This window comes from Triticum dicoccoides, chromosome 2B (genome assembly GCF_002162155.2).
Source record: "Triticum dicoccoides isolate Atlit2015 ecotype Zavitan chromosome 2B, WEW_v2.0, whole genome shotgun sequence".
In the NCBI taxonomy this organism is placed as follows: Eukaryota; Viridiplantae; Streptophyta; class Magnoliopsida; order Poales; family Poaceae; genus Triticum; species Triticum dicoccoides.
The window spans coordinates 327,050,524-327,066,872 of record NC_041383.1 but is presented as its reverse complement, the minus strand read 5'-3'; the positions used below and the strand labels follow the sequence as shown (position 1 = coordinate 327,066,872).

At 42.3% G+C, this 16,349-nt stretch overlaps 1 protein-coding gene across 3 annotated transcripts in view; it reads left to right on the top strand.

The window, feature by feature from the left end:
- The window catches only part of LOC119363623 (splicing factor 3B subunit 3-like), a 20,141-nt gene that overhangs the window by 672 nt on the left and 3,120 nt on the right, over positions 1-16,349 (top strand). The window contains exons 2-9 of one of the 3 annotated variants that reach the window (XM_037629001.1): positions 517-662; positions 786-865; positions 1,814-1,897; positions 4,037-4,125; positions 4,267-4,405; positions 4,515-6,426; positions 9,291-9,601; positions 15,850-16,162. In XM_037629001.1, coding sequence (XP_037484898.1) covers positions 517-662; positions 786-865; positions 1,814-1,897; positions 4,037-4,125; positions 4,267-4,405; positions 4,515-6,426; positions 9,291-9,601; positions 15,850-16,162 — 3,074 coding nt within the window. Of the gene's footprint in view, positions 1-516; positions 663-785; positions 866-1,813; positions 1,898-4,036; positions 4,143-4,217; positions 4,406-4,514; positions 6,427-9,290; positions 9,602-15,846; positions 16,163-16,349 lie in introns of those variants that run through there. The other 2 variants (XM_037628999.1, XM_037629000.1) reach the window with 2 other exon arrangements.

Here is a 16,349-nt window from a genome sequence, read left to right as displayed (position 1 = left end):
CCGACCCTGCTTGCCTAATCACGGGCTGTAGTGGAGAGCTTCGATACGTGAAGGGTTTGATCATGGTTTCCTTGCCAGTCTAATGGGAAGGGGTGCTCCTGTGTGCCGCAGAGTTTGGGTTTGGAGGTCTGGATCCGGGCGGGTTTGCTTATTGCTCCCCTCGTAGTACTACAAGTAAATAGGTGAGGAATTTGTCGCCGGTTTTGTGGGAACTTGTAGGCACAAACAGATCGTGGTTATTCAATCAATTGGGTTGGCTAACACTGTCTCGGTTCAGCAGCGTAATAATTCGAAACATTTTATGTCGGTAATGTGGCGTCTTCTTTCTCCATTTCTCAATCTACTTGGAGTGTGGTCATGGTAAAACCTGAATCAGAAGGTCGGACACTTGTAGAAATGTTTTTAGCGCTACATATGTTATATCAATCTCTTGTTGTAAGGCTGATGTATTATTTGTGCATGATGCTGCTGTTGCTTCTTGCTTATTATTACTCTGTATTTTACTGAAAAGTTGGTCATTGCTACAGGGAACTTCACTTGAATTAGTTGTGGTTGGTGAGGATGGTGTTTTACAGTCAATCTGCGAGCAAAGTACATTTGGGATTGTAAAAGATGTTGGTGTCTTGGACTGGCGCTTTAAACACTTCGGTATCTGGCCTGAGGTTCTGTTCATTTTCGTAACAAAGCATAATACTTTGCATCTCTTCTTCTTGTGCTCGTCTCTGTTTTAATTGCTTTTTGAGGTGTTAACATGTTGAATGATATTTAATTGCTGTATTTTTCAGATTGAAGGGAAAGAAATTCTGGTTCTACTCTCTGATTCTGGAAAGCTTTCTCTTCTTTACTTCTGTTGTCAGATGCAGAGGTCAGTCCTGGTCCTTGTTAGTTTTTTCAATGCTCTTTTCTTCTATGCAAATTTGAGCTCCTTATTACGCAGCAAACAATTTGTTGCAAATTAGTACGTTGTACTCTAGCAGTATTCTGATTATAGGTAACCGGGTCCTTGTGAGACTTGAAGAAGTTAGAAGATAGCATGCAATTTAGACATAGGGGGAAATGTGTATTTTTGTATATAGGATAGGATGCATATCACTTTCAACATCCTTTTTTTTTTTGAGAAATATATCACTTTCAGCATCCAACTCACCTGCTGAAATAGCAACTAGAATTTCAGAATCTGGAAGCGTGTACATTCTATACTGCAAACAGTAGCAAGAATTTGAGCGGATTGCAATACTCTTTATACTAATTCTACAAAGTACCTTGGTTTGTTGCCTATCGTTGCAAACTTTTAAGTTACTTTTACACATTCCCCTATGGGCTTCTAGTGTAGCAAGTGGGAACAAAGCTCATAACAATGGTTCGATGCTTCCAGCTCTGCACTTTCCAGACGAAATAAACAGAGTGAGGCGATTCCTGTAAATAAATTTAATAACCTGGTTCAGTATTTGAGGGCAGGCCTGGCGCAGTGGTGAAGTCCCTCCCCACATGTGCCAAGAGGTCCTGGGTTCGAACCAGCCTCTCTGCATTGGATTTTGCAGGGGTAAGACTGGGTTCCAATAATCCCTTCCCAGACCCCACCTTGTGTGGGAGCTTCTATGCACTGGGTCTGTCCTTTAATCTGGTTCAGTATTTATGGAAGCATGTTATCTGCTGGTTCTTAATCAAACCTAACGTGAACTTAGTTGATGGTATTTAGGCATGGAAGTTTCATTCTGCACATATGTCGTTGTGTTTGAGATTGATTGGAGTTGCTTAGATTGTTTGTCCACTATTCAGATACCTATTGTTGATAGGCATGGATTTTTTGTAGGTTTATTCCAATTGGAAATATCGAGTTATCTAAACCAGGAAATATGAGGGATCAACTGGGAAGAATTTTGGCTATAGACCACGAGTGAGTGAAAGTTCTTAGTGCTGAATCTTATGTTCATGGAAGTGACAGAATGCTTCTTACAACAGAGCTCTGGTATTCTGTTATCAGTCAGTGATATATTAACCCTTACACCACTCAAACTTTCTTTAGAGCAATTATTTTCTTTACGTCTTCTGTTATGAATTTACTCAATCACTGGAATTTATTATAGTGCACTTATGCACAGAACATCTTTGCAAGATTTTAGGCCTATTATGGCTGTGTTTGGTTGCGGAACGAAGTGGAATGGAATGTCATGGTTCCATTCCACTAGAATGGGTTGGTTCCGTCTCTGCGTTTGCTTGAGCACAATAGATGAAATGGAATGGTTACATTTCGGTGTTTGGCTGGAGAGATTGAATTGAATGAATTTGGTTCCGCTCACAAGAATTTATAACTCCACTCGCAAGCATAAATAGTTTTGAACAACATTTGAATTTCACAATGATTTATCACTGAAATATTTAACCTGATATTTGATTGTTTATATATAAAAAATGGTAGAGGGCAGGCCTGGCGCAGTGGTGAAGTCCTCCCCACTTGTGCCAAGAGGTCCTGGGTTCGAACCAGCCTCTCTGCATTGCACTTTGCAGGGGTAAGACTAGGTTCCTATAATCCCTCCCCAGACCCCACCTTGTGTGGGAGCTTCTATGCACTGGGTCTGTCCTTTTTTTTTTATATATAAAAAATGGTAGTCACAGCAACTTTTCAGAAAATAAATAACAAATGTTGATGAAGCACAAAATCTAGATCACAAAGTATTAATGACAACAAAAATTGTTACTACCAGTCTCAACACAGAGCACACAAAGCTAGCACTAATCAAGTTGAGTACTACTGATTATTGGACGGAGAATGCCAAGTTAGAAAGAGCCAATCGAAGAAGCTTGCTCTTGCCACCGCTGATGCTTCTCTTGCTGCTTGCCGAACTGGCTGCTCCCTGGTTGGTGCTGCTACCGCCCAGGTGTGTGGATGCCACCGGCCGGCTAGCTGCCGGGAAGGAGACGAGCCGAGCCGACCGCCGCTTATCTGCTCTGCTTCCCAACAAATCGGCTGCATCTGACCTGCCATCGTTGCTGCTGGGTGAGAGGAACGGGAGGAGGGAGCAATCAGCTGCTGCTTGACGAGAGAGAGACGGGGGAGGAGCCGTCGTTCCAGAGGGCGAGCCGAGGGAGAGGCCGGATCGAGAGGGAGCCGCCCCGTCCTTTCCTAGATCCTTGGTCGAGGGGCAGGAGACACGGCGAAGCTGCATCTCCGACGAGGGGAAGGAGACGCCGGTGAGGCTGCATATCCAACCGCGGCGAGGGGGTGTCGTAGAGGAGGGGGAGGTGTATGGCCGCCGCCATGCCCATCGAGGGAGAGGGAGCGGGGCGCCGCGCAGGACGCCTTCCTCGTTGGTGAGTGGGGGACGACGCGAGAGAGACGCGTTCCGCGTGGTCCGGCCAATTTGGAGGAACCACCCGGTTCGGCATATAAGGGGAATATTCCTCTCCACGGAACCAGTGCGTTCCGTTCCCTTTTTCAACTAAACACAGGAATCGCTCCCAGGTGCAGGTCCGACCCGTTACATTCCACTTCATTCCCTGAACCAAACACACCGTATTTGTCTTTATCTGCAGTGCAGGCTTTATTTTGCAGCTGTCTGTCTATTAGGTGGGAGTATTTGATTATGTGGCATGAGGAAATATCTGTGTACTTTTTGATGCTACACTTCCTGTTCGTGTCTGAGGGTTGATAGTTGACGCTTCTTTGACTCCAGAAATAATACCACTGCATTCCTAATGCAACGTTCTGGTTATCAGGTTACAATATTGATAAGCAAACACCTATGGACCTTATATTTGGAGGATGTAATCCAAGAAAATTTTTGAACTTTGTAAAATGGTCCTTCAGTGACTTGTGAGGCATTTTACGGATGTCCTCTTTTGATTCTGATATCGATATATATTCATTAGGAAGATTTGTTAATTGTGCAAAGCTTTCATGTGCATATGAACATGATACTGTAGACTGCAGTCATGAATGAATTTTCCTAAAATGATGTCTGCACAACCTTTTGAGCGCTTGGAAAATGGATCTTGTCATCTAGTTATTAACATTTGTTCTGTCTTTTGTTATCAGCTCTGCTTGGGTTGCTATTAGTGCGTACGAGGATGCATTTGCTGTTGTGCGTGTTGGAAGGACTCAGCATGTTTATGGTCCAAATGAAGGTGATTTCTTTGACAAGGTGGCTATTGAATATAAATAGTGCCTTTCCTACTTCTGTTGCTCAAGCCCAATCTAATCTAGTACATTATTCCAGATTTGAAGATCTTCCATGTCATAATTTGAGAAATATTTTTATCCACCAGAAATTGTAGAGAAGGCAAAAATCGTGCATGCTGTATATAAGACCAGTGATATCCGCGGTACGGTTTGGAGCATGTGCTTCATGAGGACTCGCTGCTCGATGGATGAATATTACCCAGTTGTAGCAATGATAATTAACAGGTTTGCTCTTGGCTCGTTACATGCAGCTGCTATTTGATTTTTTTGTACCTTCAGTTGCTATTCAGTTCCCCAGTACGGTTGTGCAAGTGGCATAGTTTCTTTGTTTCAGGAAGGGCTCTGATGCGAATGACTTGTCAATGTATGCACTAGCTGCCAATGATGGTGGCATCCAGTACCTATCTGGTTACTCAGAACCTGGACCTTTGGCGCTTGAGATCGCAGAAATTCCTCAGCTGGATGGCTTTGGACTTCTATTTCGTGCTGGTGATATTCTAATTGTGGATCTTAGGGACCCAAAGGACATCTGTTGTACCATTAGAATAAGCATGACAGGAAGTCTGGTTGGAGAACAAATCAGTGTTGAAGATTCATGTCGAGGATTAGATGTTGATGACGATGTTGCTGCTTGTGCTTTGCTAGAACTGAGAGATTCTGGAAATAACATAATGATGGATGACAGTTACATGGCTATTGACGGTGCTGATAACCCAGGAAGCATGAAATCAAGGGTTATTTGCTCATGGAGCTGGGAGCCGGATGCCATGCGAGGACAACCGAGGCTGATCTTTTGCTTGGATGATGGAGAATTTCATATTCTGGAATTTAATTGGGATACGGAAGGATTGAAGGTATTGCCTGAGCGTGTCCATAGGGGTTTGCCTTGTAAACCTCTTTTATGGATGGACAGAGGAATGATAGCAGGGTTTGTAGAGATGGGAGATGGAATGATCCTTCATCTTGAACATGGTAGACTGGTGCATAAAAGTACAGTTCAGAATGTAGGACCAATATTAGATTTAGCAATTGCTGACTACCATGGTGAGAAGCAGGATCAGTTGTTTTCATGTTGTGGAATGTGCCCGGAGGGATCATTGCGTGTTATAAGGAATGGTGTTAATGTGGAGAAACTTCTGAGGACTGAACCTATTTATCAGGGTGTTACTGGTTTGTGGACGTTGAGAATGAAGAGAACTGATACATATCACTCTTTTCTTGTATTGGCATTTGTTGAGGAAACAAGAATACTATCAGTAGGACTGAGTTTTAATGACATCAGTGATGCTGTGGGATTTCAGCCTGAGGTTTGCACTTTGGCATGTGGTTTAATAGCTGATGGTTTACTTGTGCAAATTCACAGCAAAGGCGTAAAGCTTTGTTTGCCTACATCATATGCTCACCCTGAGGGCGCCACCTTAACTTCTCCAGTTTGTGTTGACTGGTATCCTGATGTCACTATCAGTGTTGGTGCTGTTGGACATGATGTTGTTGCTGTCGCTACATCAAATCCTTGTTGCCTATATATTCTCAGGGTCAGACCATTATCTTCACTCCAGTACGAGTTGTATGAGACACAGCATGTCCAATTGCAATATGAAGTATCTTGCATATCCATTCCGGAGGAGGACTCGAGACTTAGAACGTCATCTTCTGCTTTTGGTGGTGATTTTAGGAAGAGAAAAGGGAATAATTCTGCTGCTGAAGTTGATGTTCGCATGTTTGCTGTCATTGGAACTCATAAACCTTCTGTGGAAGTCATCTCATTGGAACCTGATGAAGCATTTAGGCTGCTCTCTATTGGGTCTATATCAGTGAACAATGCGCTCGGTGCTCCAGTTAGTGGCTGTATACCTGAAAATGTTCGGTTTGTAGCATCTGAGAGGTTCTACATTCTCGCAGGTCTAAGAAATGGCATGCTACTCAGGTTTGAGTCAGGAACAAGCAAAGACCAGTATCTCCCTGTTTCCTTTTACAAGGAGTCTTTTGCACCTTCTCTTAATACTCTCCTTCAGTTGGTTGCTATAAGGCATATTGGAATTACCCCTGTAGGCTTGGTACCATTGCGTGATTCAGCTAATTCTGATATTATTGTTCTCAGTGATAGGTCTTGGCTATTATATGCTAGTAGACACAGCTTGGCATATTCATCCATCTCATTTCTGCCTGCGTCCCATGTGACTCCAGTATCTTCTGTGGATTGCCCCAGCGGTCTGCTATTTGTTGCAGAGAACTGTTTACATTTGGTAAGTTACTAGGACTTGGTTGAATCCACAAAACAAAACATGTGTGCACACCTTCTCTTGTGAGGGATCAGGGTGATTGCGTTATTGCTCGTAGTGCATATCTCGAGCCATGGAGTCAGACAAGGTTTTTGAATCGAGTCGTTATGGGGTTAGCGACCCTTGACGATTCGTGCCGTGCCGATCGACTAGTCTCGACTAGTCGAGGTGTTAGTCGATCTCCATTTACGACTCATTGACTAGTCGTGACTAGTCGTTCGACTCGAAAACAGGGGGAGTCACTGAGATAGATAGATTGATAATACGATTGTATAGTGCATATTAAGTTCAACTGTCAGATTAGAAATTACTGCTGTTGTTTGATGCCTATTAAGTAGAAATATGTATACTACCTCTGCTCTTCAATCAATATCTAGCATGGGGTTCATTTCTGAATTTTGACCCAGGACCTCCAGAACACAAGTAGGGACACTCTACCACTGCGTCAGGCTTGCCTTTTACCATTCATATAGACACAAGTAGTTAAATTTGACAGATGGAAATGATTGTAGATTTGTGAGAAATGAGAAATTCCAATCATTTTTGAAATAATTTTTTTCCTGACACATAAATAGAGAGATGTAATGGTAGAATTCTTGTGTTGGCGACCGTGTCAGGAGATGGCACAAATTTCCATGATAGGCTGTAAGAGCATCTCCAACAGATCCCCAATAACAGTTTTTCAGATCATGGGGATGCTTGCTTTTGCAGATCCCCAATAACCCCATCCCTATTCAAACTGTCATATGAGCCCCACTTTGTCAATGATCTCTCTCTCTCTCTCTCTCTCTCTCTCTCAGAATGGTGGTGCGGTGGTCAGTGGAGGTGGTGTGGTGGTGGTGCAGTGGTCTAGTGTTTGGAGGCGGTGGCGGCGGGGCAGGTCCAGGCAGCGGCGACGTCTGGTGGGAGGGCGGGTGGCTGAAATATGGGGGGAGAAGCAACTCCCCCTCTATATTGGGGAGTTGGGTTTATTTATTGGTGATTCACCGAAAACTTCTTGGGGAAAGGGAATCTGTTGGAGCTGATTTTTCGGCCCAGCTCCCCTAATACCGATATTAGAGTCTGTTGGAGATGCTTTAACTGGAGTGAACGCCAAGATGGAGGGATCTATACTTCTTCCCTCTCCGACTCCTGTTTTCTATCTTACACCCATTTTGTGTCCTGCATGAGATAATTTCCTGGGATTGGGAGCGAAGAAACAGTGTTTTTATGTCTTTGCTCACGTCCCAAACAACTACAGCGGTGGCTAATTCCATGGCTAACCAAAGAACCAAATATAGTCCCATGACAAGTTATGTTTTGCTGGCCAACAAGTATTGTATGCAGATATCACTTGGTTAAATAAACAAACAACAACAAAGCGTTTTGTCCCAAGCAAGTTGGGGTAGGCTAGATATGCCTTGTCACGTATTCCCTCGTTCCTAATTTATCACTTGGTTAAACAAACAAACAACAACAAAGCCTTTTGTCCCAAGCAAGTTGGGGTACGCTAGAGATGCCTTGTCACGTATTCCCTTGTTCCTAATTCGGTCCTTTATTGTATGTCCACAATCCACCTTAGCATGTGCATTTCGGCGACACTCATTTGTTCGATGTGTTGTCTCTTAGTAGGCCAACACTCCGCTCCATATAGCATCGCAGGTCTGATCGCCATCCTGTAGAACTTACCTTTGAGCCACTTTGATCCTGTGGCTAACATCCTCATCGATACCACCGTTGCTTTGTAGCATTGAACCCAATTATCGGGAAGTGTCCCTCTTAGGCACTATATGTCCTTCTAAGCTAACCTCTCCCTCCTCACCCCTAGCACCACTAAAGTCACACCTCATATACTCGGTCTTGGTCCTGCTAAAGACCCTTGGACTCTAAAGTCTGTCTCAATTATAATTTCATATGGATACCCAATCTAGTCTCGTCAACTAGGACCACATCATCACCAAGGGATATCTCCTTGTATATCCTTTGTGACCCTGTTCCATCACTATGGCAAAAATGTATGGGCTAAAGGCTGATCCTTGATGTAGTCCTATCGTAATTAATAAGGTATTGGTCTCACTATCACCTGCCCAAACACTTGGTTAAATCAGTAATTCTTGAATTACTACAAGGTACTTGATTTAGTATCTCTGTTATCTGTAGGGAAAGGCTGCGTACTATAGACCCAAAGTGGTCGGACCCTTCCCCGACCCTGCGCAAGCGGGAGCTACATGCACCGGGCTGCCCTTTTTTTTTTACATAAATAATAAAATATCTAGATTAATGCTGTTTCCAGGACAGCGTCCGCTAATCAGTATCTAGGGCAGATCATAGTTCAGTTTTCTTTGCAGGTTCGCATCCAGTTTACAAGCTGGACCATATCAACCTTTGGAAATAGTTCTGCTAAAAATATTCTAACGTAACTCTGTTTTGTCAGTTAGTAGTTGGAGACCTGGAGGGAACCTGGGTCTTTAGCAGTTATCAGCAGTTATCACTTCTTTATACTGCATGCGCCTTTTTTGTGTGTGACATCAGACGTTTCAAATATTGAAACAGGTAATGTTGGCCAAGTCAGACCAACCTCTTAGTTTTGCCTGTCCCATTGGAACCATGCCCTGTTAGGTTACTGTGCTAATATTAGTAGTAGACTTCTATCTGTAACAGGCTGTCAGTTAGGTCTGCCATATGGTATGAGGTAATTTAGACAAAAGCATACCACTTTTCTTTGGGGCTTTTGCTGTAGCTGTTATTGTGATGTTTTTATTTTTTTCACTTGCACATGCGTATGTGCCCCACGAGTGTTTGCGCCATGTGCATTACAGTTTTTCCAGTCTAAACCATTTTTTTGTCAGGTTGAAATGGTTCATGGCAAAAGATTAAATGCACAAAAGTTTTCAGTTGGAGGGACTCCAAGGAAAGTGCTATACCACAGCGATAGTAGAACACTGTTGGTTATGAGAACTGGTTTAACTGGTGCATCATGTTCTTCAGATATTGTCCAAATAGATCCTAATAATGGGATCTTGCTTTCCCGATTCAAGTGTGAACTTGGTGAAACTGCAAAATGCATCCAGATTGTGAAAATAGGAAGTGAGCAAGTGTTAATTGTTGGGACAAGTAAATCTACTGACCGGCCGATGATGCCAAATGGCGAAGCAGAAAGGTTAACATCTCATCTATTATTTCTAATTAAGTGCTGCTGTCCTGTCAGATATCTTTGATCCATTAGCAATATTTTTTTATTCAACTTGCAATTTCAGTGTTCCAGCTATTATTGATCTGTTTACCTCAGGCCTGTCTGTTTGCTCATTGGCAGTCCTTCTCATATTTTTTCTTCTCTTCTGGCATGTGTATGAATTAGTAAAGCTCACGCCATTTTGTAAAAAAACTTAACTTTATTGTTGTTCACTAACTTTGCACCATACTCTTTTAAGTCAATTTTTTTGTGATTCTTATTTAGTCCTGAATGTTGAAGGGGAGCCTTGGTGCAGTGGTAAAGCTGCTGCCTTGTGACCATGAGGTCACGGGTTCAAGTCCTGGAAACAGCCTCTTGCAGAAATGTAGGGAAAGGCTGCGTACAATAGACCCAAAGTGGTCAGACCCTTCCCCGGACCCCGCGCAAGCGGGAGCTACATGCACCGGGCTGCCTTTTTTTTTATTTAGTCCTGAATGTTCATGCTGTTGTAGACAGATTGCATCTTTCCTTTTTTCCTACTTGTAAAGGTTGGAGTTGGTGCGGAGTTCACATGTGGGACCACCAACCTTCACCAATAAACAAATGCACCCCTACCCACATGTGTGACTCGCAACCATCCAAAAGATAAATAAATGTACTTCCACTCACATGTAGCACCTAACACAAATAAAACAAGTACACTACTGCTTTTGTGTGAGATCAACAACAACAACACCAATAACAAAGCCTTTAGTCCCAAACAAGTTGGGGTAGGCTAGAGGTGAAACCCATAAGATCTCATGACCAACTCATGTGTTACAACAAATAACAAATGCAGAAATATGACTCCAACTCAAAATAATGCTCTTATTTTCAGTTTCTTCCCAACCAATTTCTTCCAGTCACAGAAATAAGAGTGAACAAATTATAATTCCAAAGCGGCGATAGACATTTGTCCTCCGTGCAGTCAACTTACTAATGCCTACACATATTTTTCGACATTTGAAATGTTGTGTCTTGCAATGATCGCTTACAGTTCTCCAATGCCTGCTGCATGATTTTTCATTGTATTTCCGTTCTTTTTAATCGTGAACCGCGCGCAAAGGCTGCAGGATACAATATTTTGATGATTTCCTAAGCCAGTGACTGAACTCCTCGTATTTTATAGTTTCGTAACAACGCATTTGCATTGTCTAGTATTTCCTAGTGTGAATAAGAAAGTGGATGTAAAAAGAAGAGCGGGATAAAAGTAAAGTAGGGATGAATTCGTCTCTTGCCTCACCGATCTGACACGGAGTTTTGGAAGCTACGGCCGAAGAAATGCAGTAAAGCAAGTCGTCTTCGGATTGGAGCTAAATTCCCAATAATTTTGCACATTCAAACAATGAAAAACCTTACATTTGCAATGATCTTATAATGATTTGTTTGCATACCATGTTTAAGCACTTAACCTCATTCTTAGTTTCTTATGTTGTACTATAAGAACATAAAGGAATCATCGTGAAGCAGCACAAAGGTTGTGGAGGAGCAACTCCACCTTGCTGCTACAATGTGTGCAACACAAGTGTTGAAGGAACAGCTTCAACGTGCTGTGCTAGATATCGCTCTAGAGGCGAATTTAGGCCGATAGGGCAGCAAGAGTTCAATCCAGAACTCCTAGGGCACAAGATCTACTCCAAGATCTTAGATAAGAACAACAAGTTCTATTATAGGTAGTGGGTACATAGTCTCCGTTACGAAGTAGAGGTGAGGACCTCTATTTATAGGGGCTTTGGGAAGCCTTCACATGCTTCTACTTATAGCTGGAACACTCTAGAAAACATTATTTTGGGATTCATCTCTCAACTCACATCTACTTATAACTAGAGAACTCTAGAAACATCAGGTAGGGTAAAGAAAAGAAAAGAAATACTAGACCACAACAGAAGTATCTAGAAGTAGCCAAACAGATTTAGCATGTGTTTTTCTTTCTTCTCATCTAGTGTTCCTCATCATTCTCCCCTGTTTGTTTGGAACTCGCCCTCGAGTTATCTTCATAGAGCGCTTCTTCTGGATGGTAGAGAGTCAAGTCCGCGACATTGAAAGTGTTGGAGATACCCATGTCGCTTGGAAGATCTATCACATAAGCATTATCATTTATCTTCCTCACGATAGAGAAGGGCCCATACTTTCGCTGCCTAAGCTTCCCCTTAACACCTAAAGGCAGCCTCTCTTTTCGGAGGTAGGCCAACACCTTATCACCAACTTGGAATGATTTCGGCCTCCTTTTGCAGTCGGCAAGTTGTTTATATTTCTGATTTTGTGCTTCCAAAACACCACGAATCTCTTCAAATAACTCAGTGTAATTATCAGCAAAGGACAATGCTGATTTTGAGTTTCCCCTTGATAGTAGCTTTACCAGGTCCACCACATGTGTTCTTTAGTGTAGACAATGGAAAAAGGACTCCTTCCTGTGGATCTATGCTTGGAGTTATTGTAGGAGAACTCTGCAAGAGATAGAGCCAAATCCCACTGTCCCTTTCTTTCTCCACAAATGCAACGGATCAGATTACCCAAAAACTTGTTCACCACTTCCGTTTGTCCATCTGTTTGAGGATGAGCAGTGCTAAAAAATTTCAATTCAGTGTTGAATTGCTTCCACAAAGTGAGCCAAAATGCAGCAAGAAACTTGCTATCACGGTCTGAGACGATGGACCTTGGAACTCCATGAAGTCTGACCACTTCTCGAAAGAATAGGTTTACCACATGATGAGCATCTGTTGTCTTGCGGCATGGGATGAAATGAGCCATCTTAGAGAATCTGTCCACGAGCACAAACACAACATCACTCCCTCGTCTTGTTCTTGGCAAGCCCAAGACGAAGTCCATAGAGATGTCCTCCCATGGAGCGACAGGAACAGGCAAAGGCATGTATAACCCTGTGTTCTGGACTTGGCCTTTGCAGGTTTGACATATAGGGCATCGCTGAACAAACTTTCCAGCATCTCTCTTTAGTTGTGGCCAAAAGTAGCGAGCTTCTAGGCTAGCAATAGTCTTGTCCCGTCCAACATGGCCACTAAGATCACTTGAATGGAGCTCTCTAACCAGCTTGTCACGTAGAGAACTTCTTGGAATGCACAAACGATCATTTTTGAAGAGATATCCATCTTGCATCAAATAGTCATCACCTAATGGTTGGCCCCTTGCGTGCTTTACCCAAACATGGCCAAAATCTTCGTCACCCTCATACAACTCCTTTATTTGATCCATGTCCGGAAGTTCAGCTTCAAAAGAAGTCAAGAGGCATGCACGACGACTCAAAGCATCGGCCACTCTGTTAGTTATTCCAGATTTATGCACGATGAGATAGTTAAACCTCTCCAGATATGCTGCCCATCTTGCTAGCATGCGGTCAACATGCTTTTGATTTCTAAAATGCTTCAAGGATTGATGGTCGCTATAATATATGAACTCTTTAGGCAGCAAATAGACTTCCCAAGTTTTCAACGCTCTGAAAACGGCATATAATTCTTGCTGATAGGTACTCCACTTCTGTCTAGCTTCACTTAACTTCTCACTAAAGAAAGCAATGGGCTTCCTTTCTTGAGATAGGACAGCTCCAATGCCTACTCCACTTGCATCACTCTAACTCAAAAGTCTTGTTGAAATCAGGTAGCACCAAGACAGGAGCTTGTGATAGTTTTTGTTTAATCTCATTGAAACTAGCTTCAGCTGCTTCTGTCCATTGGAACTTTCCTTTCTTCAAACACTCGGTAATTGGTGCCATGATAGTGCTGAAATTCTTCACAAATCGCCTATAGAAAGTTGCAAGGCCATGAAAACATCTTTCCTCAGAAATGGTCTTCGGAGTTGGCCATTCTCGGATTGCTTCAACCTTAGAATCATCAACACGAATACCGTCACATGTTACGACGAATACTAGGAAAAGAAGCTGTGTTTGCAGGAAAACACATTTCTTCATGTTGACGTAGAGCTCATTTTCCTTTAGTACTTCTAGCACCTTCCGAATGTGATCAAAGTGTTCATCCTCATCCTTGCTATAGATCAAGATGTCATCGAAATAGACCACAACAAAGTGGGACAAGAATGGTCGAAGGACATGATTCATTAAGCACATAAAGGTACTTGGTGCATTTGAGAGTCCAAATGGCATGACTAGCCATTCAAACAACCCTTCCTTTGTCTTGAAGGCGGTTTTCCATTCATCCCCGGGTCTGATACGGATTTGATGATATCCGCTTCTTAAATCTAGCTTTGTGAACACTCTTGCTCCACTAAGCTGATCCAACATATCATCCAGACGGGGAATAGGGAATCTATACCTTAAAGTGATCTTGTTAATGGTTCTACTGTCCGTACACATGCGCCAAGATCCATCTTTCTTGGGCGCGAGCAGGGCTGGTACAGCACATGGGCTAATACTTTCTCGAATGTGCCCCTTTTCCAGCAATTCCTCCACTTTCTCCTTCAATATATCATGCTCCTTTGGGCTCATTCGATAGTGTGGAAGATTAGGAAGACTTGCTCCCGGAATTAAGTCAATTCTATGTTGAATTCCTCTCATCGGTGGCAAGCCTTGTGGCTCTCCAAGTATGTTCTGAAATTCTGCCAATAAACCACGTACCTTTGCTGAAATTTCAACAGTCAAGTGCTCTTCTCCTTTTACAACAAGTGCAGCACACAAATCTGCCTCCTTCAAGTCTTCCATAAACTCATGAGAGGCATGGGAGATAGTTAACATAGTTTTCCCCTCCTCCTTAGAGGTATTACCTTCGGTTTTGTTTGGTAAGATAACGATCTTTCTCTTGTTCCAAATGAAAGAGTAAGAATTTTCCTTGCCCTTGTGTTTAGTATCCACATCAAATTGCCAAGGTCTCCCAAGAAGAACATGGCTGGCATCCATGTCTCCCAAGAGTAAGAATTTGAGCGATAATGCTTGCCCAAAGAAAGTGGCAGGTTGCATTGTTTGGTGATCCTCATATTCACTCCTTTCTTGATCCACCCAATATCAAGCTTTAAATGGTTCACCAACTTCTGGGAGATAAGATTCTCGCAACTGCAAGGCATGTGTTTTCTTTCTTCTCATCTAGTGTTCCTCATCACATCGGGACGTGAATTTCTTTTCTTTTTTCCCTTAGGGGCTAAAGAATTCTCTGAAAATGCTAGGCAAGCAAGGTGCATCATGAAAGCTACACGTGAAATCTTAGGATAGGATGAAGTAGCTGCCTCTTGCCAGGGAAGACATAGTGTAGATGGTGGATATGCAAGTGAACATGGGTGGATATGCCCACACTCCGTTTTTCTTTATTTGGGTATATCAACAAAATCTGGAAAATTCACAAATGTGTATATGAGAGCACGAGCAAAGAATTCTGAAAAACTATACACATTTGTAACCTGTACAAAATACGTAACTTTGTGTGCACCGTTTCCATATTCTGTCTATTTTTGTATGTATTGTTTGTACGGATACAAATATTCATGCCTGGCATAATTTTTATCGATGCCCTGACTTTGTTACAGTACATAATTGTGAATTTTTAAATCGGTGCATATGCAAATGAATGTTCGAAATATCTGCACTTAGGTAATTCTGTTGTAATGGACGTTGATCTTTTTCTATTCCCAAAGAGGCTACAAGCTTGAATGTTGTGTGCGCTCAAGAAGCAGCCAACTATGGTTAGCTGCTGTATCTAAAATTAAGTTAGATTTCATTTGGTTAATGCACTGATTATTTGATTAGATATCAACTCTTGAGGCTATAAGGTTCTGATTTGACTATGATTTCCACTAGCCAGGCTGCTATTGCAGCACCTTGTAATCGAAGCTACATGACATGACACCCTATCGATGATCTAGCCACCTTTAATTTGTTAAATTTGAAGCATTTTGTATTTAAACTTAATATTTTTCTTAAACAAAAAGGGAAACAGGTAGCCCTTTTTGCAAGTTCCCATTTTGTTGCCTGTAATTCCAGGTTGGTTCTCGCCTGGTCATTGCCTGCCATGATTTTATGTGGATGCCTTTTCCAAATTACTCGCTTAGTACATGGTCTTCGTTCCAATTTATCATTCATTATTTAGTTGATTGCGGCTTAATCATTTGTCTTTATGCTATGTTGATTTGTTCTTCTGTTCTATATTGTAGCTGCTGCACTTAATCTATTTTTTCCTTTTCCATGACTTGTCACTGTGAACTGTTTTTTAAACTGTAACCATTATCTCCTCATGAAGCAGTATCAAAGGACGCCTAATTGTTCTAAGCTTGGATACTCTTGGAAGTCCTCATGAGTGCAGTTCATTTATTCCGACTTCTAATTTGAGTTCCTCTTCTCATACGGGCTCATTCCCTGAAATTGTTGGATATGCAAATGAAGAATTCTCTAGCAACAGCATGTGCAGCAGTCCTGATGATATTTGCTACAATCAGATTCAATTTGAACAAATAGCAGGACACCTGAGATCACTGACTCATGTTACCTTCACTGGTGCAGTTCTTGCTGTATATCCATATCTAGACCGATATGTGTTGGCAGCAGCTGGTAATACGGTATGATATCAGCTATTTCTTTAGCTCTACTTTTTGATAAATCACTTGGAAATTGACTCAACGACAGAGCAATGAGCAAGACTAGAAAAGTAACATTGCAAAGGAGCTCGGTTTTGTGACAGCCATAACACTCGTTCTGCAAAGGGGCTCAGCCTTTCCGCTATCACAATTTATTCCCGTTCTTGGT